The sequence below is a fragment of the Aricia agestis genome, chromosome Z (assembly GCF_905147365.1).
Source record: "Aricia agestis chromosome Z, ilAriAges1.1, whole genome shotgun sequence".
Lineage (NCBI taxonomy): Eukaryota > Metazoa > Arthropoda > Insecta > Lepidoptera > Lycaenidae > Aricia > Aricia agestis.
This window is the reverse complement of record NC_056428.1, coordinates 31819278-31846952: the sequence shown is the minus strand read 5'-3', so window position 1 is coordinate 31846952 and position 27675 is coordinate 31819278. Positions and strand designations below refer to the sequence as shown.

Genomic DNA, 27675 nt, shown 5'->3' with positions numbered 1-27675 from the left:
TGACTTTACAGAATATGGGGAACCGCAGGACAATGGAAAAATTTAAAAATTATGCACCTTCCACTGCATCCTAATCTAAATTGGCCTGTTATAACAAAAGATTTTCAGCGCCTTCATATAGTAAGGATTGTAGATAAGTGACGGAATAAATATTCAATCATAAAAATGAAACATCAGTTGGGCTGTCCTAGTCTGCAAACTATATTGCGCTAAGAAATCGATCATAAACACGTCATTTTTCAATGACCAAAAGATATGTTACCGTAGGATAGAGAAAAGAATATTTGTTGTTATATTTATGCAATAGTTTATAACGTTATGAAAAATGGAAACCAGCACTGAAAATTGGGACCCAGGTAAGTGTACAAGTTTACTGCACATTTTTGAAAAAATATTGTCAATATTATTTTAAATTTTTATACCTATTTTAGCACTTACGCGACTGTTGTCTTCACTAAAAGAAGTTCAGTCTAATGGGGAAGATGTTGCTTTTTTGAATGAGCTTTTACAATCCAAACAACTTCATGCACTTGTGCAAGTGCACAATAAAATTGTAGCAGCTCAATGCAAGGATGACAAGTTCTACCCTTTACTATCTAATGCTATGCAAGTTACCTTAGAAGTACTGGAAATGTTTGGAGAAGTGGTCATAGCCTCTAAAGAGTATCAGGAACTTCTTAGCTTGCTCCAAAAACCACATTTTCAGGTAAGTATTATATATGCCGTGCCAATTTGAAGATCTCTTGATAAAGTACAGTGAGTTTTAGGTGACTTTGGTGGAATTACAAAAGGGAAGAGTGCACACTCATAAGGAAATGTTGTTAGATATTGTATATGTTTGACCCAGAGATCTTAATTTGATGTACGGCCTCTAGGTATTTTTAAAATACAGTATTAAAAAGAACTTTGTACTCATTTTAATGTCAATATTTTTATAGGCTATTCTATGCACGCATGATGCTGTAGCACAAAAAGATTACTATCCACATCTGCCCGATATACCACAAGATGCTGATGAGGAGGAGGAAACTGTAAAAATAGTTCAGCTAGTCAAAAGTGACGAACCATTGGTATGTGAAAAATCGTTAGAATTCACAAAAAACATAACACACTAACTTCAAACTGTGTACTGTGAACAAAATGAAATAAGGTCATAAATTTATATGAAACCCATTTAGAAATAGCAGCTATATACCTTATTAAAATACTTAAAAAATAAAAATATTATATCTAGATTATATTTCATTACATATTGTATAAAATAATGAGCCTTAAAAATTATATACTGCCTATAAAAGTTAAAAAGTTACTTGATGTGTTACATTTTTATGACATTAAAATATCTTTTTATTCATGAAATATAAATAATGTTTATGTATTAAAATAATGGCTATTCAAGTACAATTTTTTCATTAAAAGGGTGGAGCTCAGAGTGCAGAGCCTATAGTGGTAAGTTTATAAGTTTATGTATAAACTTAAGTATTTCATTTATTTTCAGATATGTATTGCTTTAATTTATCCAATGAAAATGTTCACCATTTTACTTCTATTTTATTTGAGCCTATTTCTTCACAGAGTATTAATTATTGTTATCCCATAATGATAAATTATTTAGCTGCTATCTCTAGATGTCTGTATTGGTACTGATTTCTTATACCCTTAGGTTTGGGCTTTATTTATTTGAAACCCACAATACACATTGTTTGTTCTATTATTTTTAAATATCCCTTGTCTATTGGCTGTAACACCCCACTAGGATAGATGTTGTCACATGCTTATTATTTTGCCTCTGCATTGCCCTACTTTTATTATTGAAATATATTACTGTCATTGTCATGTTTTGTATTATTTTGTTTGTTGCGCTCCAGCCTCCAGTGTAATATTAGCTATTTATATCATTACTAGCTATTTGACTGAGCTTTGCTCGGTATTCGATAAAACACGAAAAAAATGACATTTTCTAAAAATTATTCCTAGCTAGATCGATTTATCGTCCCCGAAACCCCCTATATACTAAATTTCATGAAAATCATTGGAGCCGATTTCGAGATTCCAATTATATATATATATATATACAAGAATTGCTCGTTTAAAGATATAAGATACTTCCAATTTTACAAAGACATTAAGGTAATGCAAAGGAAGAAATATTGGTTGAATTTATTGTTACTTTTATTATGGTTTATATGGAACAATTTTAAGGGTGCTACGATTAAAACGGATGAGGAGACTGGGAAGATTGTTATTGCTCGTGTCATGCATGGTGGAGCAGCCGATAGGTCAGGTCTGATACATGCCGGAGATGAAGTTATAGAAGTCAATGGAATTAGCGTTGAAAACAAAACTCCTGCTGATGTTCTGACTATCTTGGTGAGTTAGTAGTGTATTTTATATAAAAGTGCTAACTGTCTTTTTCTTCTATCTTATTTGAGTGTGGTCTTCACATGAGTAAAAACCATAATATTAAAAGTTTTAGACATTAGTTTCTGCTAATTATTTAATATTGTATTATAAAATATATGCTTTCACACAGAGAAAAAACTACTTAGAAAGATCACAAACTCACGTACTTACTCCAAACATAATATTATGTCATTTCCTAAAAGGCGGGTCTGCTATACTATGCTATCACTAGCATAATACAGCAGAGTTGCTCTGTATGCATGTAGTAGTGAAACTATTTTCACAGTTTCTATGTAGAGTGGTTTTTCTGTGTATTTTTTTCATTGTGCTTGAATTAACACAATTTTATTAACAGCAAAACTCGGAGGGAACAATTACATTCAAATTGGTTCCATCGTTCGGTAAAGGAGGATCGAGGGAGAGTAAAGTAAGAGTTCGTGCACTTTTCAACTATAACCCTGCAGAGGATCCTTACATACCTTGTAAAGAGGCGGGTCTGAGCTTTAAAAAAGGCGACATACTACATATTGTTTCTCAAGATGATGCTTATTGGTAAGTATCCTTTTTACTTTGGGCAAAAATCAGAACACACTACCAGAAAAATAAAAAATGATAACCAATAAAACCTCTTATTTTCAAATTATACTAAGTAAATACTAAAATTCATATAATTAGTAAAAACGTATATTTGGAAAAGGTTCACGCTACTAATAATAAAAACTAAGGAATCGTAACTCCCATTAGACCATCCCATTCTGGTTTTAACTTTAATCTTCTTTTTTTTTTTTAAACAAAGTGAGAAACTTAAATTTTCACAATTACTAATAATTGCTAATATAATATCGTGCCTCAAGTTTCTTACTAGTGTGACACAAAACCTTATTTTATTTAAATTAAAATCTAAGGCATCGACCCCACTGCATGCGGTCGAACGGTCAGAGTTCCAAGTTCTGTGTTCCGCGTTCTCTGTTAACTATGTGGTGGCTTAGAACCCTACACACAAAAGCCGACGGTCTGAGACCTATGGTGTGGAAAGGGTTCTACGCCACCACATAGGTTACAGAGAACACTGTACGGTGAACTCGGAACTCAGACCGCTAGACTGCATGCAGTCGGGCCAACGCAAGCAACTAGTTTCCCTATAAATTCCCATACGTTTAAATTTCGCGGGTTAGTAAGTTTGTGGGGGCGAGCCGATAGATGGCGTTAGTATATTCCGGGAAAATTTTTAGTATGCAGTTAATGTTCTTCTCCATGCCTAAGTAATTTGTATTCTGTGGTCCGAATGGCGCGGGCGCCCGCGCCGGGCACGCGCTCAACGCAGCGAATGCCCTACATAATCCGAACTATGTCAGCTTTTCTCGAGGTTTAGTAGCTGAGTAAAAAAATAGTCCTCCGAAAAACACACCACTTTATAAAGGGCGTATTTTTAATTGGTTGTCCGCTTCGCATCGGTCATTAAGTTTTCGTTGCCCTAGGCCCTAGCTATTTATGAGAGTACCTAACTAAAGTCTTTAACATTTCGCCGTCTGGCCGACCAACTAGCGCCACAATCCTGCATGATGCATCATGCTTCGAGGTTTTAAATATGTAAATAAAGTAAAAATTATTTTATTTCTGAATAAATTCGAAACAGATCTTAAGCTAAGTACTCTCACCGTTTTTGTTCGATAGTTTTACTCCAAATCGAGCAATAACCACAGCGTGGACCGCAAAAACTGACAGCTCGAAGGCTCGCTGGAATTAAATATGTCATAGTGTAAGTACTCACATACGGTTTTGCTCGATCGAGCAATCATGTAGAGTAAAAAAAAACGGCTCGGGCTTTCGTACACACATTCAGCATTGCTCGATAGTTTTATTCCTGTTCGAAGGAAATTAGCTACGAATAATAAAAACTAGTGTCAAAAAATTGTGGCGCCGGCTCGATTCGAGCCTTCAAACTGGCTCGATGCGAGCCTTCGAGCTGTGAGTTTTGCGGTCCACGCGTGGTTTTTGCTCGATTTCGAGTAAAACTATCGAGCAACACCGTATGTGAGTACCTAGCAAATTATGTCATTTCCTTCGATTCCGAGTAAAACTATCGAGCAAAACCGTATGTGAGTACTTAGCATTAGAAAATCAGAAATCTACATGGTGGCTACCACTGGTTCGCACAGAGCCTTCGAGTGAAAATATAGGAAAAATGTTCAACGTCAAAGTATGTCATTGTATATTGTGTTTCAGGTGGCAGGCACGCCGCGAAGGTGATCGTATTATGCGAGCCGGTTTGATACCCTCCAGGGCCCTGCAGGAGGGCCGCATCCTTCACGACAGACAGACTGATCCACAAACTTTAGACGGTAGGTAATTAGGATTATTTATTTATTTATTTAATTCGGTTAACTTGGTCCATATTATAAATACCTTACAGACTAACATACGTATATTTATTATTTATACTAAAACTAACACTAAGTACGTATTGTCTGCGACGTGGGGCGCGACGTATTGGGAAGTCGTCCTCGAATGTTATCTAAGGCTGTATCTCCTGTTGTATCAACCGTGTCATTTACAACACATACTAATAATAAAATAAAATAAATTATCAAAAGGGGCTCCGATACAACAAACGTGATTTGTTTGGTCTTTTTCGCTCGTAATCAATAATGGCAACAAGTAAGCACTTAAAATATTCACAAAATCCTTAATTAATTTTTTATTTTTATTTTTAATGAAAATTTAGAAAATAAATTTTCGCTCTTTAAGGGTATGGAAGTTGGAACCCTTCGTGCACTAGTCGGACTCGTACTTGGCCGATTTTATTTTAATAAATGATACAACGGATCCTAAGTCAAAGCATGGTAACATTGCTAAAAGTAAAATATTCACATTTTGTCATAGTACTTGGTAATACCACTGTATCCATAAGGTTGATTCCACAGATTGTTGATTCAATAAGTAGAGTAGTTTGTATGTTTGTCTGCATTAAATAGGCTTCGTGTCTACTGAACGTATCACACGGAAGGATAGGTACTTTGTTACCTTTTTTATCGCGGAAAATTGTTTTAACTCGCAACTTGTAGTGAATAGGCATGACGAATTTTTTTTCTTGTTGGTAAGTAAACATAGAAATATCGGTGAAAAAATGACTTAAAAACCCTCCAGGATATCACAATTCAAAACTCACATAAAATAGACCTTCCCAAAACCCTCCATACAAAATGTCAACTAACCAGGTGACGTCACGCATAGCTAGTTTGTACGCATCGCGGGAAGATTTTGTTCGATAGCTATGTTAAATATTGCGTTTATGAAAGTGGTCTCATATAAAAATTGTTGTGAATTGCCTAACTTATCGAATGGTATACAAAAAATTAAGAAATTTTATAAAAATAAAATCGACTTGACTATCTAAATTTGAAGGCTCATAACAAAAAAAGAATACATATTACTTATGAAGCTGAAATTTTGGGAATACTTATTTTTATCGCTATGTCTTTATTTTATTAAAAATCAGCTAATCTTTGACCTTGTCGTCATCCCTATTATATAGGCATACTCTTTTGGAGAAATACTAAAGGCATTTTTTTTGACAGGCAAGCCGGCACTATGTAGCCCCTCTACAGCTAATACCGACTGTGCCCCCAAAACGCCCTGCTCGCCGACGCCAAACGCGACCGCACTGTTACCATGCAAGTCGACGCCCAAGGTCAAGAAGATCATATACGACATAAAGGAGAACGACGACTTTGACCGAGAAATGGTGCCCACTTACGAGGAGGTGGCCAGGCTGTACCCGAGGCCCGGGTTCGTCCGGCCGATAGTGCTAGTTGGCGCCCCGGGCGTTGGTCGTAACGAGCTACGTAGAAGACTGATTGCGACTGATCCGGAGAAATATGTCACTCCTGTGCCTTGTAAGTATTGTAATTTTTTTTTGAGGACAAATGGTCCACACTCTCTGCAATTCTTGTGTAGGTACTGCTCGCTAGTTTTCTTGTGTACTGCTCGCTAGTTGATGGCTCATTCTTCCTGTGAATTCATGTAATTTAATTTTCGAAATAATTGGCGAGATACGAATAATTATTATGCAATGCTAATATTATAGAACTTCCTGATTACTATTTTGTCTTCTCCCTAATTAATTTGTCTTTACTTAGTAATTATCCTTAGTGAGTTTCGTTATTTTATTGCATTTTCAACTGCTCACTTTAACAATCATGCTACGCGATGTATATATTATGTAAATTGTATAGTATGTATGTACCACAATATTATTAAACAAGTAACGCAGCATTTTAAATCATATTTCTAAAAATTATACTTTGTGTTGAAATAATATATTTTTTATAACTTCATTATTGAGATTTTTGATAAAATTGCGAATCTTATTTAATATTTCATTGGTTAACGTTTTTAAGTCGCAATGCAACTACAAACATTTAAAACAAATTGAGATCAATATTTTTAATTATTGTTAATTGAATAAAACAGGGTTGTAATAAACGCAATAAAACAGAGTCATAAGTTTGTCTCTGTTTTATTGCGTTCAATACTTTATTTTTTATTGTGAAAATATACAGCTGAATTGATTGAAGAGTCTTGGGTAAGCAATTACCGTCTCTATAAGCGATTACCGCCCTGTAAGTAATCACCTCTCTGTAAGGGATTACCGCTTTGTGATTATGGACTTGTGAGAATTACCGGCTTCAAGCAATATTGTCTTGCAAGCCACGACGAATTGATTAAAGACCGAGCCACCTGTTAAGATGGCGGTTATATCTAGGAGGATCATAATTGATCCTCCTAGATGTAACCGCCATCTAAGTGATTACTGTATTCTAAGCGATGACCACCTTGCGAATGATGATTGCCACATAAGCTATGCCTACCTTACAAGCGAATACCGTCTTGTAAGCGATTACCGTCTTGTAAGCGATTACCGTCTTGTAATCGACTACCGTCTTGAAAGCGATTACCATCTTGTAAGCGATTACCGTCTTGTAAGCGATTACCGTCTTGTAATCGACTACCGTCTTGAAAGCGATTACCGTCTTGTAAGCGATTACCGCTTCTTGCGAACTTGCACCGAAGTCTTGCTTGCGTCTTTTTTTAAGGAAAATAATCTACGAATAATAAAAACTAAGGAAAAGTAACCACGTCATAAAACATGCTCCACAATACTTGCCAAAAAAGTGTACTTTAGGTACCTACATTTGCAATATTGACGTTAAATGACAGATCAAAAGGAACCTTCAGAACGGTAATAGTATGGGAGTTACGATTCCTTAGTTTTTATTATTCGTAGAAAATAATAAGAAAACATTTGTTATAAGCGAATATTAAAGTTTTTTATTTTGTCTATTTTTTCATTATGAACTTTAAACTGCTCTGCAAAATATGTGACACTATATTTTTTTTGTTTGCTTTTGTATTTCGTGCACCTTATTTTCTTATTTTATTTTGCTTGGCTTGATTAGATATAACGCTTACCTAAAGTTTATTTGAAACTAAACTGTGCTGCTATTTTTTTTTGTTTCAGCTTTGTTGATACAACATCTCCTTCCTATTTACCTTTATTGTCTGTGATGTAATAATTCTTAATTCAATAAAAAAATATTTTTAATTCAACTAAATAATAAAGTAACGTAACCCAATCCCCTGGAAGGCCCAGTTCTTAGCGTAAAACCTTCTTTAGTTATGTTATGAATACAGCAACCTTATACTAGATTAGCCTAGATGTTTCCTGGGCCACACTGAAGTGACCGATTAACACCTTTTGTTAAACCAAAGCCTTTGTTAAAAAAATACTAAAGTAGCTTTGCCTATTCTGTCTGTCATATTATCTGTAGTTTTAAATATTAACATTCCCGACTCAAGCGTTGAGAGGCACTTGAGTTTTTTATTCTTTACCAATATCAATCTCACTCAAGTATCAAGATCAGTCATCATAACTTCTTTGTGAAGCTGGAGTATATTCTATTAATACTGGAAGCAAATTATACGTTTATATTCCAATATTTATGAGAGTATGTGTTGGTATAATATAAGCTTGAGTAGCAAAACAATATTAGTTAAAATATCAGCCAAGTGCGAGCTGGATTCGCTCACGAAGGGTTTTAGCATAAATAGGTAAAAAATTGTGGCTGTTGTATGGGAATCCCTCTTAATCAGGGCGAGCGAAGCTAATCCTAGTATATCTCAGAACCTGAGTTTTGTGGTACACTTTAGGGAAAAATTATCACGTCTATTGATTTGTGCTTTAATAAAGTATTTTATTTTTTATTATGTAATTTGGGGCTGTCTATGGGCTATTCGCCCATATCCTTTTTTGCTATCTTTTTCTCATTAATTGAAATAATATTATAACTTAATTGTAATTGTAGTCCATCACGCCATGGACTTTTTAATATATTATATAGAAAAGATAGAATATAATATATGCATATTATATATTATCATATATTATGTAATAACAATATTTTCTTGTTTTATAAATTGCTTAATTATGATCTTAATGTTTTGAACGGTGTGGGCCCAGTACTAATTTTTATTTTTATTTATAACATTATGTAGACAGTAGATGTGATATCATCGGTCCGTCAGGGTAACGTTACTATTAAAAAAACTGCATTGAAGATTATTACCACCCAGAAAAATGACGCGAGCCCTCACAAAACTCGGCTTTTAGCTAGTTATTACTATTATTTAATTTTATAAAAAACATAAATACAGTACTTAACTAAGTGTTTTGTAAACATTTTAAGTGTCTTTCGGTAGCGGAAACAGAAATACACAATTTGTGATAACTGTTTAGTTAGCGCGGTTCTCAGGATACAGCCTTGATACAGACAGGCAGACGGACAGACAACGAAGTCTTAGTAAACGGGTCCGTTTTTACCCTTTAAAAATGTTTAAAAATGTTATTCAATATAATTGAAATATTAGCGCCATCTAGAATATAAATGACAACATTATAAGATAGAACAATGATTGTAACTAAAAATAGATGGCGTATGACTGCTACAAATTAACTTATCGATGGCCCCAACGAATAAACGTGCAAGAGCTCTTAACCAAACTAACAGCTAATGCCTCTCCTCTCCACACAATCACCTGAGCCCAACGATGAGTTTGGTACGCCAAGAGATAACCAGCCAAGCGACCCTTTAGAAATCTGTACTGTTTGTCGCTTAGTAATGTCTGGCCGCCCAAGTATCGAAAGAGCTGATAATGGATTCTATTATCTTCGAGAAGACGGAGGTTTTAGTTATCGGTCTGTAGTTGGAAGGATTTTCTGGGAATCAGGTGCACTAAGGCTATCTTCTAAGAAGCCGGGACAATGCCAGAAGAGTAGAAGAACCGAAAATGACGCGTTAAGACGCGTTAAAATCTAGAGCACACTTTTTCAACATAATAGAAGGGATTCCGTCAGGCTCACTCGACTTTTGGATATCAAGGGCACGCAGGGCTATTTACACTGAGCGCTGATGTAACCGAATATCCGACATGATGCTCCTGTATCGTGGTATGGTCGACGCTTTTTATCCCCCGTCATCAAGGGCTGAGTTTAAGAGGAGTCCACACCTCCCTTTTTTCCATACAAACGTTGTCCCCTGTTATAATTTTTTGGTATAATTTTTTTCCTGAATATCTACAGCGCCTAATACAATGTCCCTATGTTTTATTTTTTTTCATAATTTAATTATTAAATAAGATATGAACGTTCAAAAACCCAAAAAATGGCCAGATTTTCCGCTGTGTTCAGACATCCAGAAAACAGATTTGGCTAGATTATACAAAAAAAATAAAACATAGGAACACAGCTCAAGCCTTTCTTTAATCTTTAATGAAAAAAGTACTTAAATCGGTTAAGTTTTGGAGAAGGAATCAGGGGACAACGAATCGTTGATTTTCTGTAGTTGTCTCTATCGCGTTCTTCGGTATAGGCTTGAGTTAAAGGAGACAGCTTTATATATTACACGTACTTTCTTTCCATTTCTCTAGCCCCTGGTGTATCCTCTTAACGCAAAGAGCTTACCCAGAAGAACGTCTTTGTATTTTGCGTCGTGGGCAAACGATCCATTTCCTACTTGTAGGGATGGCAGGATGGCTTTCAGATATACCATTATACCAGCTTAGGCCAGAGAACAGAATTCACGGGTTCCCAAAGGAAGGCACTCGAGTCTCTCACCAATAAGTATAGTAATTATAGTTCCAAACGTTTTTTGTCCTCCTGAAAAGTTGTCTTTTTTCGATTGCACGTTTATTCGTTGGGGCCATCGTTATGTTTATCAAAATTAGGGAAAGAAAGGAAACGACCAAAAATAAAAATGGATTTACTTTGTTATACATACTTGTGATAAAAAAAAAAACATTTATTTAGTACAACAATATCTTTCTTGCAATGAAAGAATTGGAATAATATATTTTTTTAAGAAATATTTGGTACCAATTACCATACTTTTGTCGGGATATGCATGGTGATGACGATGAAGTAGGCGTGTTCTGTCGAAGGTCACCAATGTGGGTATTATGCGTGATGGCCACAAAGGAATATCTTCCGACCGAGCGAGGTAGTATACTTCAGCGAGGTGGTATAGTATAATAGTACGGTCAGGCCGGAGACTACGTGATACATTTCAGTACAGACCGACGCACTGAGAAAACTTCGATAGCGTGATGCAGGAATGTGGCGCTACTTGTGGGTCACACTTTACTAATTACTATACGATAAATAAATAATATTATAGGCGTTATTATGAAGCCCAAGGGCGTCGCCAGCCGATGGCGCAGGGGGGGTGGGGGGGGGGCAAGTTGGCTTTACCTACTACAATTCATACCTTTCTCATTTTCTATGAATGAGAAAAGTATTAAGTAGGTATGAATTGTAGGTAAAGTCGACAACACATGAAGCTTTTCACTTGTACTACGAGCCTTACATCTACAGCGATTGTAATAACAACAGTATCTTAGTACATAGGTATATTCTGTGACAGTGCAGAGTCCAATGTATAAAACTACACGAGCACGAGCTCATGACTATGCCATAAAAAACTTGTAAATAACTTATAATAACATAATATTATATATATTAGGCAACTTTCTTAGAATCTCTAGGGGGGAGGGGGGGAGGGGCAGCCTGCTGCCCCTCCCCCCCTGGCGACGCTCTTGATGAAGCCTTTTGTCTTTTCCCGTGTTTTGGGCCATAGTCACAAGTGTGGAAGTACATAATACTGGTTAACTCGAACAAACTAACACCCAAGAACCCACAAAAATAGCTTACTGCGCAATATACCCCATATTAAAAAGCCTTAAATTCCCAATAAAATAATAATAATAATATCTATGGACGCTAAAATTTGTCGTAAAACATAATTATAAAGGGTCTCAATAAACAAATATAGTATTGACGCGTCTGGACGTTATCTTAGTACTTATATCGTGATAGTTCTAGACGGTTCCATCAGGACCTAGATCGATAAGTCCTGGTAAACTGCATCACGCAGACGCGGGTATGCACTGGACGAATGCAACTCCCACCCGTCGACTCCGTGTAGAGTCAGCAGAAAATTAATATGGTTAATAATATGTATTATGTACTTAGTTTAAAAAAACTAAAAAATATATATTTTTTCAAAAAATTTAACAAATTATTGCATTGTCATTGGCACTTACCTACCTAAATGTATGTAAAGTTTCGAATTATTTTGACTGCTATGAAGATAGGTTAAAATCATGCTCAAAGATTCCGTTATATCCATACAGCCCAAGCAAATAAAAGCGTGTTAAAAAGGAGGCGCCTATATTAACAGTGCCGGCGTTGGGCGTAGGCGACGCGTCCGCCCTCGGCCTCGCGGTCCTAGGGGCCTTGCGGCCTCACGCCCCTTGGACCACGACGATTTTTTTAGGATTTACGAGATTAAAATTCTCTCGACAAAATCCATCGTCTTGCGTCATCCATCAGAGGGCCTCGCAAAACATATTATCTTGCCCACACCAAATTTTGGTCTTGCCCCGCCACTACTTTCAAAAATACTATTTTATGTAAAAAATATTTAAAAAAAACTGAAACAGTAACCCTTTTAGCTTGTCCGGTTTTTTTTCATAAAAATTGTTAGTGATCCTCTGATGATGATAATGGTGATGATCTAGACTCAAACTTAAGTATTTAAATATAAATATTCATTATTCTTATATAGGCTGGTACGTCAATGACTATTACTATACATATATACATGTATATACTATATCTTATATCTTTAAACGAGCAATTCTTGTAATAATATATATATATATATATATATATATATATATATATATATATATATATATATATATATATATATATATATATATATATATATATATATATATATATATATATATATATATATATTATTACAAGAATTGCTCGTTTAAAGATATAAGATATAGTATATACATGTATATATGTATAGTAATAGTCATTGACGTACCAGCCTATATAAGAATAATGAATATTTATATTTAAATACTTAAGTTTGAGTCTAGATCATCACCATTATCATCATCAGAGGATCACTAACAATTTTTATGAAAAAAAACCGGACAAGCTAAAAGGGTTACTGTTTCAGTTTTTTTTAAATATTTTTTACATAAAATAGTATTTTTGAAAGTAGTGGCGGGGCAAGACCAAAATTTGGTGTGGGCAAGATAATATGTTTTGCGAGGCCCTCTGATGGATGACGCAAGACGATGGATTTTGTCGAGAGAATTTTAATCTCGTAAATCCTAAAAAAATCGTCGTGGTCCAAGGGGCGTGAGGCCGCAAGGCCCCTAGGACCGCGAGGCCGAGGGCGGACGCGTCGCCTACGCCCAACGCCGGCACTGTTAATATAGGCGCCTCCTTTTTAACACGCTTTTATTTGCTTGGGCTGTATGGATATAACGGAATCTTTGAGCATGATTTTAACCTATCTTCATAGCAGTCAAAATAATTCGAAACTTTACATACATTTAGGTAGGTAAGTGCCAATGACAATGCAATAATTTGTTAAATTTTTTGAAAAAATATATATTTTTTAGTTTTTTTAAACTAAGTACATAATACATATTATTAACCATATTAATTTTCTGCTGACTCTACACGGAGTCGACGGGTGGGAGTTGCATTCGTCCAGTGCATACCCGCGTCTGCGTGATGCAGTTTACCAGGACTTATCGATCTAGGTCCTGATGGAACCGTCTAGAACTATCACGATATAAGTACTAAGATAACGTCCAGACGCGTCAATACTATATTTGTTTATTGAGACCCTTTATAATTATGTTTTACGACAAATTTTAGCGTCCATAGATATTATTATTATTATTTTATTGGGAATTTAAGGCTTTTTAATATGGGGTATATTGCGCAGTAAGCTATTTTTGTGGGTTCTTGGGTGTTAGTTTGTTCGAGTTAACCAGTATTATGTACTTCCACACTTGTGACTATGGCCCAAAACACGGGAAAAGACAAAAGGCTTCATCAAGAGCGTCGCCAGGGGGGGAGGGGCAGCAGGCTGCCCCTCCCCCCCTCCCCCCTAGAGATTCTAAGAAAGTTGCCTAATATATATAATATTATGTTATTATAAGTTATTTACAAGTTTTTTATGGCATAGTCATGAGCTCGTGCTCGTGTAGTTTTATACATTGGACTCTGCACTGTCACAGAATATACCTATGTACTAAGATACTGTTGTTATTACAATCGCTGTAGATGTAAGGCTCGTAGTACAAGTGAAAAGCTTCATGTGTTGTCGACTTTACCTACAATTCATACCTACTTAATACTTTTCTCATTCATAGAAAATGAGAAAGGTATGAATTGTAGTAGGTAAAGCCAACTTGCCCCCCCCCCACCCCCCCTGCGCCATCGGCTGGCGACGCCCTTGGGCTTCATAATAACGCCTATAATATTATTTATTTATCGTATAGTAATTAGTAAAGTGTGACCCACAAGTAGCGCCACATTCCTGCATCACGCTATCGAAGTTTTCTCAGTGCGTCGGTCTGTACTGAAATGTATCACGTAGTCTCCGGCCTGACCGTACTATTATACTATACCACCTCGCTGAAGTATACTACCTCGCTCGGTCGGAAGATATTCCTTTGTGGCCATCACGCATAATACCCACATTGGTGACCTTCGACAGAACACGCCTACTTCATCGTCATCACCATGCATATCCCGACAAAAGTATGGTAATTGGTACCAAATATTTCTTAAAAAAATATATTATTCCAATTCTTTCATTGCAAGAAAGATATTGTTGTACTAAATAAATGTTTTTTTTTTTATCACAAGTATGTATAACAAAGTAAATCCATTTTTATTTTTGGTCGTTTCCTTTCTTTCCCTAATTTTGATAAACATAACGATGGCCCCAACGAATAAACGTGCAATCGAAAAAAGACAACTTTTCAGGAGGACAAAAAACGTTTGGAACTATAATTACTATACTTATTGGTGAGAGACTCGAGTGCCTTCCTTTGGGAACCCGTGAATTCTGTTCTCTGGCCTAAGCTGGTATAATGGTATATCTGAAAGCCATCCTGCCATCCCTACAAGTAGGAAATGGATCGTTTGCCCACGACGCAAAATACAAAGACGTTCTTCTGGGTAAGCTCTTTGCGTTAAGAGGATACACCAGGGGCTAGAGAAATGGAAAGAAAGTACGTGTAATATATAAAGCTGTCTCCTTTAACTCAAGCCTATACCGAAGAACGCGATAGAGACAACTACAGAAAATCAACGATTCGTTGTCCCCTGATTCCTTCTCCAAAACTTAACCGATTTAAGTACTTTTTTCATTAAAGATTAAAGAAAGGCTTGAGCTGTGTTCCTATGTTTTATTTTTTTTGTATAATCTAGCCAAATCTGTTTTCTGGATGTCTGAACACAGCGGAAAATCTGGCCATTTTTTGGGTTTTTGAACGTTCATATCTTATTTAATAATTAAATTATGAAAAAAAATAAAACATAGGGACATTGTATTAGGCGCTGTAGATATTCAGGAAAAAAATTATACCAAAAAATTATAACAGGGGACAACGTTTGTATGGAAAAAAGGGAGGTGTGGACTCCTCTTAAACTCAGCCCTTGATGACGGGGGATAAAAAGCGTCGACCATACCACGATACAGGAGCATCATGTCGGATATTCGGTTACATCAGCGCTCAGTGTAAATAGCCCTGCGTGCCCTTGATATCCAAAAGTCGAGTGAGCCTGACGGAATCCCTTCTATTATGTTGAAAAAGTGTGCTCTAGATTTTAACGCGTCTTAACGCGTCATTTTCGGTTCTTCTACTCTTCTGGCATTGTCCCGGCTTCTTAGAAGATAGCCTTAGTGCACCTGATTCCCAGAAAATCCTTCCAACTACAGACCGATAACTAAAACCTCCGTCTTCTCGAAGATAATAGAATCCATTATCAGCTCTTTCGATACTTGGGCGGCCAGACATTACTAAGCGACAAACAGTACAGATTTCTAAAGGGTCGCTTGGCTGGTTATCTCTTGGCGTACCAAACTCATCGTTGGGCTCAGGTGATTGTGTGGAGAGGAGAGGCATTAGCTGTTAGTTTGGTTAAGAGCTCTTGCACGTTTATTCGTTGGGGCCATCGATAAGTTAATTTGTAGCAGTCATACGCCATCTATTTTTAGTTACAATCATTGTTCTATCTTATAATGTTGTCATTTATATTCTAGATGGCGCTAATATTTCAATTATATTGAATAACATTTTTAAACATTTTTAAAGGGTAAAAACGGACCTGATGATGATAATGGTGATGATCTAGACTCAAACTTAAGTATTTAAATATAAATATTCATTATTCTTATATAGGCTGGTACGTCAATGACTATTACTATACATATATACATGTATATACTATATCTTATATCTTTAAACGAGCAATTCTTGTAATAATATATATATATATATATATATATATATATATATATATATATATATATATATATATATATATATATATATATATATATATATATATATATATATGTATATATATATATATATATATATATATATATATATATATATATTATTGGAATCTCGGAATCGGCTCCAACGATTTTCATGAAATTTAGTATGTAGGGGGTTTCGGGGGCGATAAATCGATTTAGCTAGGAATCATTTTTAGAAAATGTCTTTTTATTCGTGTTTTATCGATAATCGATAAACTGAAAAATATGACTCTTCCTGACATCTATTGGCGAATAATAATACTATTTTGTGAGCGACCAATTGCTTTAACGACACAACAACAGCTAAAGCTATTCCAGCAGATGGCGTTGTTAAGTAACACGAAGTCAATGAGTGTTTGCCATACCGAGCAAAGCTCGGTCATCCAGGTACTATTATACTATACGAGTTTAAAATTTGTCTAAAAGGAAATAGACTCCAAAACACCGGATTACATTCGCCCTTTTGCGTAAATAATAAATAAGAAAAAATACAAAAACAACAAGCACTGTAACTTTACTGCATACAATGATATATCGTATTAGGTTTTTAGGGTTCCGTACCCAAAGGGTAAAAACCGGACCTTATTACCGAGACTTTGATGTTTGTCCGTCTGTCCATTTGTCTCTAGGCTGTAACTCAATAACCGCTATAGCTAGACTTCTAAATTTTTCACAGATTGTTTATTTCTGTTGCCGCTATAACAACTAATACTAAAAACAAAATAAAATAAATATTTAAGGGGATTCCCATACAACAAACGTGATTTTTTTGGCCTATTTTGCTCGTAATCAATAATGGTAGCAGGTAGGCACATGAAATACTAAATAAATAAAAAACTTCTTAAATTCGAACTATTAATAAAACATATCAGCTGACAAAGGTTACAAAGAAAAGAAAAAAAAAACAGTTTGAAACGGCGGCCTTACTGCTGAAAGCAGTCTCTTCCAGGCAACCAATAACAATACTCACAATATTCGTAATTATATTTGTACAATTTATTAATCTACACTACGATTATAAAGAGGAAAGATTTGATTGTTTGTTTGTCTTGAATAGGCTCCGAAACTACTGGACCGATTTGAAAGATTCTTTTACCATTGGAATCCTACATTAATTCTGCTGAACATAGGCTAAATTTTATTTTGGAATAAAATAGGGTTCCGTAAGATATTTGGGATTTTCGGACGCAAGGTGTAAAAAATCAACCAGAAATGTTACTTTTTTCGCGTACGCTGCCTAAACTATAAAAGATAGAACCATAAAATGTTCTAAGTAATTGTAGATCTTTTAAATATCTACAAAAAATTCCGCGACACACTATACCTATCTATGTTGAGTGAGGCACAATAACCATTTTTTTATTAAAAAATCTTGAAATGTGTTTGGCCTACATTTAAATGCCTTTATTTTACTCATGGCATTAATTCTTATCAAAATAAATTATTTCATTACTAAGTACAGTTAATGTAGATAATATTTGGTCTTTGAATGATTAAAATTGGACGTTTGGTTTTAATGTTATGGCGAAAATAAAATATTACGATTTCTGCTGCACGTTGCGAATTGGGCGTCGCGTCGTCAAGGCGCGCCGCGCGGGTGTGCTCGCCCGTAGAGTCCACGTAAATATTAATTATTATTACTTACCTCGATCATGGGAATCGCAGACACAATAGATTTATAATATAATAGTTATGCGACAGCCGGGTGCCGCTTCATTGATGGGATAATATTATAGTGCTTCATTAATTCATTTCGTTTAGTTTAAACCATTTTTATGTTCTGCTTAACATAAAGATTGTGTAAGAAATAAAGATTGAAAAAAAAATATTTAAAAATCAATGTCCGCCCGTGCGAAGCTAGCCGCTAGTTAATAATAAAATAAAATAAATATTAAAGGTAGCTCTCATACAAAAAACACAATTTTTTGCCAGCTTTCGCTCAAAAACGGCTCGGAACCCTTCGTATCATAGTAATTGAACATTTTTAGGCAATAAAAATATCATAAGTTCTTTCTCGTGGTCTTTGCTAAATTTCAGCAAAATCGGCCTAGTATTTTTTCAGCCTGTTTGAAGCAAACGAACAAACATTTCTGCTTTGTAATCACTAATTAGTATTAAGTAAGTATATTATATCCGTTTACTAGAAATGAAATTACGATTAAATCTGTAAACTAATATATAAAATTCTCGTGTCACAGTGGTTGTGCGCGAACAACTCCAAAACGGCTCAACTGATTTTAATGAAATTTTGTACATGTACTTTCGTTAGGCCTGAGAATAGGTTTTTATCTACTTTTTATATTGATACTCGAAATAATTTATATGTCATAGCAACGTTTGCCGGGTCAGCTAGTATATTTAAAGTTTTCCTGTCGGTACTGCCAATAGAATCAATATAGCCGCTGCCATATTGCGCATTTAGTCCCAGACAATAAAGGCAAGGGAAAATCTATAAGGTGACGCATGCGTGGTCGCGCGCAGACGCCGTAACCACCCCTACGCAGCCTCCGACCGGGCTCATTTTTAGTTTAGCCTCCAATCGTTTCAGTTATGTTTCCGCTATTTATTATCCTCAACCTCATCTTTGATTTTAACCCTCATGAGTTGTACGTTACCATCCACAATATTTTGTCTCAGATACCTCTCGGGCGCAAAAACCTAGTGAGCAGAGTGGAAAAGAATATGTATTTGTCACGCGTGAAAAGATGGAGCAGGACATCTCTGACGGGAAATTCATCGAGCACGGCGAGTACAAAGGGAATCTTTATGGAACATCCGCTGAAAGCGTTGAAACTATAGTCAATACCGGTAAGTTACATTTTTAATACTTTTCCATAATGGCTTTAAATAAAATCGATATTAATTTTTCATATATTAATGTGTGAAATATTACTTGTTGCAGGACGGGTTTGTGTCTTAAGTCCTCACTGGCAAGCTCTGAAAATGTTGCGCACGCCACGTCTTCGCCCCTACATCGTGTTCATCAAACCACCGCCGTTAGAGAAACTTGTTGACACCAGAACAGCAGCCAACGCCCGTTCGACTTTTGACAAGGAGTCGTCTAGAGCATTCACGGTGAGTCATTAGTGTATACCTACGCATCTACACCTACACCTACTCTCTTGTCTGTCCTGAAACCACGTGGTGGCGTCATCAGATCAGGTAAGCCTTTCAGATGCTCAAAGGCCGAGGAGTCTTCAACGGACCATGCCAGTTTGCTGCACCTGTGTTCTCCAAAATTGCGTAGTTGTAATTTTATGGCCGTAATCCAGGTGCGTAGTAATTAATTACGCATGCGCGTACCACGCCCAGTTGTGACCTTTAAAAGGACAATAACAAATCGTATGCGCATGCGTGACGCGTGTCATTCTGAAAGATGTCAGTGTCAAATATGAGAAGCGTCAGTTTTGTGAACTGTCATGGACACCGGCTTTGAAAAAGTGTGCAAGAACGTACCGTTGTTTAATATACCTACTCATATAACCATGCAGTATTGATAAAAGATGTAATATCGCAAAAAAGAGTTTACAATTTTAATTTCAAAAACCGCCTGTTGTCTTCCATTTATTTATCCTGACTTACAAGGCTGTTTAGTGCGTGGTCAAAATCAGAACTGACTCCGCCATAATGTAAAATGTCATTTGAGGGACAGTTGTTTCATACACAATTACACACCTTCTTGTCTTCTTCTTCTTATTTAATGGCACCCATAGATGCAGGGTTGCACCATTCTGCCAGTGTCAAGTAATACGCCCTCACGTCAATGTCAAGTAATACACCCTCTTGTCAATGTCATCGACGGGAGGGTTCCTGTCAACGTCATCGAAGTATCGTTTAATGTGTGCGGAATGGAAACGCTACTTCGTATACACCCCATGATAAAGTCATCGCTGTACTAAACATTTTTGTCTATATCTTCAGAAGAATAATTAGATGGCCCACAATTTTTTTTTCTCTTTCTTCTTGATAGTTTTGATTAGCTTTATTTGCCAACCCTGTCGGGACAGGTAGGGTAAAAGACTGACTTGCGCACTAGAATTCTTCATATTCATCCGTCAACATTGACACTTGTCAATTTTTAAATCGTTCAAATGAAAGTCACATCTCTAGGAAATCGATAGTAAAAGACTGACTTGCGCACTAGAATTCTTCATATTCATCCGTCAACATTGACACTTGTCAATTTTTAAATCGTTCAAATGAAAGTTACATCTCTAGGAAATCGATAGTAAAAGACTGACTTGCGCACTAGAATTCTTCATATTCATCCGTCAACATTGACACTTGTCAATTTTTAAATCGTTCAAATGAAAGTTACATCTCTAGGAAATCGATAGTAAAAGACTGACTTGCGCACTAGAATTCTTCATATTCATCCGTCAACATTGACACTTGTCAATTTTTAAATCGTTCAAATGAAAGTTACATCTCTAGGAATGGTTCTTGTCGATTCTGAAAAAAAAAAACTTTCTACTTGGGCTTCATGCGAACTTACTTCCAAGAGAAACAAAATATATATTCTTTAAAAAGCTTTTCTGTTTTATGAATAAAAATAAAATTAAAAATATTTTGTCTATTCTTTCAGGCTTTGCTTGTGACTTACAAATCCTTGAAAATAAAAATTTCAGATAATTAACTAGAATGTCATAGAATATTTTTTGACTTGATTACCATGAAGCAAATTTTTCGTGAGTAGCTTCATTTTGAAAAGACGAACAACAATTCCCTCTGCGAAAATTCTCGAAAGTACAGAGATAAGATAGCAAGAATTAAATATTTCGATTTGATGGTCCTAAAATATGGACTTTTCTATATTTTGTAGGACAATGTTACTGATCATGGGCGTACGAGATGTATGTTTCGAGAATATGGTTATTCTGGTATGTTGAAAATCATGAAAATTTATTTTATTAATCTGACTGAAAAATATTTTATTTTCAACACTTCATTTTACGCAGAGTAGGTAACACGTTTTTAATTCCCACTTGCCAGATAAATGCCAAAAACCACCGAGCCCCCCCCCCCCCCCCCCCCCCCCTCCCTACCCCTACCTGGGCACGCCCATGTTACTGATAAATTATATAATGATTAAGCTATCAATATACAACAAATCAGCTAGTTAAGGTTGCGTTTTAGGGTTCTGTAATTGTCAACGAGGACTTCTTGATTTTCGCAGAGGAAATTGTTATTCGTCTTATCAAAAGGAAGCTACTTACGAAAAATTATCTTGATAGTAATCAAGTCAATAAAATGTTCCAGGGAACCTGTACTATATACCTGACTATTTGTTAAAAAAAACAACCATTTAATCTAAATCATAACTTAAATATTAATCACTTTGTTTTCTTATTGTCTACACATAATGATTTTCTTGTATTATACGTGGGCAATCGTTTGATTGATTGAATCCTATTGTATTGATGATTTTTATTCTTTGGTAGATTTTAGTTCGTTTGTATGAAATCCCGTCAGAATTTTGATTTTTTTTACTTTAAAAACCTACAGCGTAGGCCTTTATATTTTTGAGGCATAATTTTGATATTTTCTTCTTCACTGGAAAATGATCTGGGGCGCCTTATATTCTTTGTTCTAGGCTTTACGTATCTCTTAGCTTTTTATTACGTCATCGTCAATTTTATAATAGTAAAACATTCTTCTTTCGTCTTCGTACATCCATCCCCTTTCTTCTTCTGTATTTTCAACCTCCGAAGGCACTAATGAGGTACCAATTTTATTATCTACTGCAGCTCGTCCTCCACAATTAATGTTATCGATTCTGGATTCAGCTCGTCTAGGGCGCCTGCGTGCTCTGCGCAGACTCCAATATCCTATTTTAGGTATCGAAGGACACACCTAGATGACCTATATCACGCATGCGTTATCCTACGCAGCTCCCGGGCCCCGGATGCTGCATCACTTGTTGTCACGCGCTCGCGATGCACATGCGTTTTCGTAATGACGCCGTCCCTTTGTTGAATTTCAAAGTGCTGGGAATTAGGAAGTGACTTTAAACATTGACGACTTTAAATATTTGACGAATCTTCTAGACTTGTGTGAAGTGATTGTGCTGATTTTTTGTTTTCTGTCTGTTTTTTTCTTTGGTGCATCAGTGGTATATTATCAGCCATTAGGACATTACTAAAAGCACAGAATGCATTATGCAGTAGAGAAATTGGATTAAGTGCATTTGAGACCTTTTGAACTGTTCCCGGGATTCTACTCGCCCGGGCATAGCTGTTGCATCACCTGTTGTCGGAATGCACATGCGCTTATCCTTTGCTCTCCCGGATAACTGATTGATCAATACGGAGGGGTGTGGCCTAGTTATCTTTTGTTTGTGATTGACAATATTAAAAGTGCAGTGAATATTATCGGTTGAACGTGAACCCAACTTAGAACATTGACGAACACCAACAAAACACCAAGATGTGTGAAATTTTTGTGCTCCTGGTTGACTTTTTTACTAAGTTTCCGAGCATTTTCGACATTTGTTATCACCTGACGGTATTTTTTTCCTGTCTATAAAAGTTTTGTGTGGGAGTTAACCAGGCCGCATGCGCAAGCAACCCCCGACTGATCGAGGAGAGGTCATCTGTTGATTGATTTTCAACAACAAAGGAGACAATTTCAATATTTCATAATTCAATGCATCGAGCATTCAAATCTTATTTGGGATTCGGTACGTTGTATTCTACTTGTAGCTTTGATTTTTCGCTTTCGTTTATTAAATTTAGTCTTGGACATTGAGTCCCTCTGCTCTTCAGTATGTGTATAATCTGTAGATTATCTAGTAGGGCTGTCTTCTTTCTACTGACGCTTTTGGTTTTTATATTCTCTTGCGACTTTCAAAATCGAGCTATCATCGTCGACGAAGACTTGTGCAACTCATGGCGCGCATTGTTTGGGAACATCGGGCGTATCTTGTTGCGCGTGCACGAAGTAATTTTCTGTGAGCATGGGATGACCATGTGCGAGCATTTCAAAAGCCTGAGTCTACGGCGACAAGTGTCCAACGTCAAGAGAACCAGAAGAGTGATGTCGAATGCTTGCCGAGAAATTTGGACTCGCTTTACCGAGCACTGGGATAGAACTTATAAATATAGTACGCGCTATCGTCGCGACTTCTTCACGATATTCTCCAGCAATCTGGCTCGTGCCATTCTGGAACCCATAAACAGACGACCCCGCAAACCCCTGAGCTATATCCGAGAGTTCTATAAATATGTTAGCCGTCGATTCACAATCTGCTTGGAGGCGCATTACGCTACGAAAGCAAATCATGTGTACATGCCCTGTGGGGTGGGAGCCCTCGAAGAATCTGAATTCGGCGAAGATCGCACTTTCTATGAAAATTGGACGCGACGAACCCATCAGCTAATGAGAATGCGCGGCGGTGCTCTTAGCTTCATACGGCAGTACATGCACAGCTATTTCACTCGTTTTTACCTGAGGAATTTTCTCACAACTCTAATAATGATACTCTCTCAAGCTATTTGCAATCGATTTTTACTATGGCATCAGTTTTCTACTTCGCTGGATGTTTTCTTCAATTCCCTGATGGTAACACCTTTCTATACCGATGGGTATTTCTTCCCCTTGCATCTGTACTTCTACATGTATCTCTCTTACGCAATTTGCGTCACTTGGCTAACGGTGTTTATTTATTATCTCAGTATTCTTCTCTTCGCACCTATAAAAGCTTTAGACCGAACCGGCGACGAGATGACTTAAATTAATCGTGCTCCTGTTCATTTTGTAAATGAACATACAGCGGAATGCCTTCTTCCGTAGGTAAATTAGTCGCACGATGAAATTTAAACATTGCATTTTGTTTTTCGATGGTAATATAATGTTCTTTTAATTTCAGGAAGAAGAGTTTAACGACATCATCAGGTCATCGAATCGCATAAACTTTCTGTACGGTTATATGTTCGACGAGGAGATAGTGAACGAAGATTTAGCGAGAGCTCTCACGCAGCTCCTCAAGATGGCATGGAAAGTCCAATCTGAGCCCCTGTGGGTGCCGGCGTCCTGGGTTCAATAAGCAATTGGAATTCTTTTGATGTACCTATACGTTTATTGTCTAGTCAAATATAATATCATGTTGAAATAGTATAGTTATATGTTGTTGAATATGTTTCGGATGTTTTTAAGTTAGATACTGAGACCCATGTCGCTGGCTATGAGAATGTAACCCTTCCCCAAACATTTCCCCTTCTATTGAAACTTTGCGTTAGGACTGTGGGTAGCGGAGCGTATAGCGTGGCGTAGAAAAACAAAACTTACTCTTCCATTATGTATTGTTTGCGAAATTATTTTGTGTATTCTTTACATTTATTTCCTTCGAGTAGCTTAAAATTAGTGACGCTCCTCGCCTCGCTATGCACAAGCTATTCACCCCTTTGTTTTTATAATATGTATATAATATAAATATTAGTGGATATGGATTCTGCTGTCGCCTCGTTTTCCGTATTTCCTTCGACCGATATCTCCCGTAACTTGAACTGTTAACTGAACCTCTTCACTCAGTAGCCGTAAAGCCGCCGTAGTATAGCTATAGATTACATGAAACATTGATACATACCGTGCCGGTTAGATAAAGTTACTCAAATAGACATTCGTTACGAAGGCATAATGTTAGAGTTAAATTACATTAAAATAGGTATAAATCAAGTGTCTTCCTGATGTCAAACGTAAATATCAATGCTTGATGTAAACATTTTGGTCGCGTTTGTCGGCGGATTCGAGGGGGCGCAAATGTTTAAATTTGATCGGTTGTAAATTTGTTAGTTTGCGCCCTTACAGACCGTTCAGAGTTAATTTACCTTGCAGTTTCTATGATAGTGACCCTTGTGTCATTGAAATAGACTTCCTGGCCAAATAACTATTTACAGTCTCTAGTTCCGGTGCGAATGTCTTCCCTTGTTGTGTGCGCAATGGCGGTCTCTGAAACCGTCACTAGCGCTAATCTGCAAGTGAATCGCATTCGAAACCAAAAATCCCGGGACTTTGGTCCGCTGACGCACGCGAATACATTGGATAAAGCCTAAAACAAATTTTCTGGAAGCATTCGACATAGCAACAAGGTGGAAATTGGATAGTCTAAAAAACTTCTAAATGGAATTTCTACTGAGCGTTATTAACTAATACTTTTACTAACTTACTAATTGCCTTTACTAACTACTGCGATTTGTTTCATAAAATGTATTGAAATCTTGTTTTTCGAGAATGTCTCATCACGAAGGTATCATTGTGTCTTATTTCAAAATCACTGCTGGTTTCTTGCTGCTATGCGTGAATGCTTTTGCAAATTGTCAGTAAGCATGCAATATAACCGAAAGCCTAAATTATAGAAATGTAATACGTTGTTTAGCCCCATTATAATTGTAAAGTGTTGTGAGATTATGTTTTTATAAAAAACATGAAAACCAAAAAAAAACTGTAACGTAGGTTAAATACATGATAGGCTAAGTGACATGACGAAAACGAAACTAAAAAGAGCAAAAACTAAAAAATCCAAAAAAAAAAAAAATTTGCATAAGTACGTCTTATTGTCTGTTATTTTATTGTTATTGTTAGTAAGTGTAAAAATAAGTTGCTAGCCGGCGAATGTATGTCTATGTAACAGCGTGTAAGAAATATTTGGGAGAAACTTTCAAGTATTTCTGTAGCTTAGGTAATGTCATGTTAGTTAAATATATTATGGCGCTTGGTTAAAATCGGTCGCACTAAATATAATATATTATATAACCTATATAGGCTACATAGGCTAGGAACGTAATTACGTATAAGCTGTAATGCAATTAATGTAAGTCGCTCCCCGACGTATGTATACCACGGGTTGAGTCTATATATAATCTATGTATCGTTTAGGAATCCCTTAAAATAGGAGTGTCTTCTCTAGTAATAATTTAATCGTGCAATAACCTTCAATAGCAATAAGATAGAATTAAGACATTGTATGTTTTTGAGTTGAGGATGACTTTCGCTTAAGAGTCTGCTGTTTGCAATTTGTTGGGTTAGGACTATGAATACACACGCTGCTGCTTATGCGAGTGACATAAATCGTTGACTAACGGCCGTTCCCAATATTTGATCTATCTCTGGTTTTGCCCTACTAGAGATAGGAATAGCTCACATTAGACATATTATGTCAATTGTGAGCTATTCCTATCTCTAGTAGGGCAAAACCAGAGATAGATCAAATATTGGGAATGGCCGTTAGTGATATATCTGACGCTTTACCACCTAATGGCGTGAATAAGCGATATAACATGGAGCTTGTTCTTACAACGATGTTGCAATGGTCCCTAGCGTTGTGTATCATAAGCATCAACAAGAGGGAAGCTTAATAAAGCCCGCCCCTTATATATTATAATAATATCTCCCTCAATGGGCTTATTGCTAAATTGATACCAACACCTGATAAATCTGTTTTTTGTTGACAAAAAATAAGATCTGCCCATGCCAAAGCATAATCAAAACAATTACTGGCTTATAAATTGCTTGCAAAATTATACCATTTTAATAATAATAATTAATGGAGTGAGTTATCTTCCGTGGGAGTGTGGCCATTTTGAAATATATTAGCATCTGATTTGTTAAAAAAATCTCTATCTGGGAATGCGGCTGTCAAGGCAGGTCATGTAAAGGATTTCTTGTATTAACTACAAATATTCTAATACTTCATTTTTGGAGACTCAAAGATTCAGCACATTTCTTTCCTATTTGTTACATACCAATTTTTTAATACTTAATATATATATAATATGCTCTGCGGACAGTAAGCTAGTATGCTAAAGTCATCCTTATAATTACTTTTATTAACATTGTAATTTCTTCCTTCTTGATCACATGAGCAAGTTATAAAATTCGAACGTTCGCACATATACCTATCCCTGTCCCATACCCTTCTTACGTCGTCCTGTCTCTCTCTCTCTCTCTATCTATGACATCTCCCACCTTCTTTCCTTTTCTTGCCTTCCTCTCCTCTACATCGTGTTTAAGTAATAGCCATGATGTTTTTATGTTTTACGATTCACATACAAAAAGTACAAACTTCGCCTAAGAATTCTATTATTAAGTATTAACAAATTCATTTGCATTATGGTGACGATTCAGTATTATTAGGATAATAAGTATTTTGACTCGGTTACAAGATAAACTTTAGGAATCTTATTTAAACGTATATTTCTCAAATTTTTTGTCAGAACGGTGATAATATTATTTAACAAGCTTTATTTCGATGCTTATTTTGTGCTACTTAAATAATTGGAAATAT

The 27675-nt window shown here is 36.1% G+C and overlaps 1 protein-coding gene across 2 annotated transcripts; it reads left to right on the top strand.

Moving 5' to 3' along the window:
* Nucleotides 1-10: 10 nt before the first annotated feature.
* Nucleotides 11-25895, top strand: LOC121739345 (MAGUK p55 subfamily member 7). Of its 2 annotated transcripts, XM_042131745.1 has the most exons (11): nt 11-356; nt 432-706; nt 939-1070; nt 1420-1449; nt 2203-2370; nt 2759-2955; nt 4630-4745; nt 5982-6299; nt 19032-19202; nt 19297-19469; nt 24262-25895. In XM_042131745.1, exons 1-11 carry the CDS (start codon nt 326-328, stop codon nt 24436-24438), a joined length of 1788 nt encoding a protein of 595 aa, XP_041987679.1. In that variant the 5' UTR covers nt 11-325; the 3' UTR covers nt 24439-25895. The 2 variants fall into 2 exon arrangements, with proteins under 2 accessions (XP_041987679.1, XP_041987680.1); XM_042131746.1 differs by lacking the exon at nt 1420-1449.
* Nucleotides 25896-27675: the final 1780 nt, after the last annotated feature.

Bases quoted from the DNA above. Each gene is read 5' to 3' on its own strand.
- LOC121739345 (XM_042131745.1), top strand. From the start codon at position 326: ATGGAAACCAGCACTGAAAATTGGGACCCAG. The intron at 2,371-2,758 runs GTGAGTTAGTAG...TTTTATTAACAG, and splicing joins CTGATGTTCTGACTATCTTG to CAAAACTCGGAGGGAACAAT. The intron at 6,300-19,031 runs GTAAGTATTGTA...ATTTTGTCTCAG, and splicing joins ATATGTCACTCCTGTGCCTT to ATACCTCTCGGGCGCAAAAA.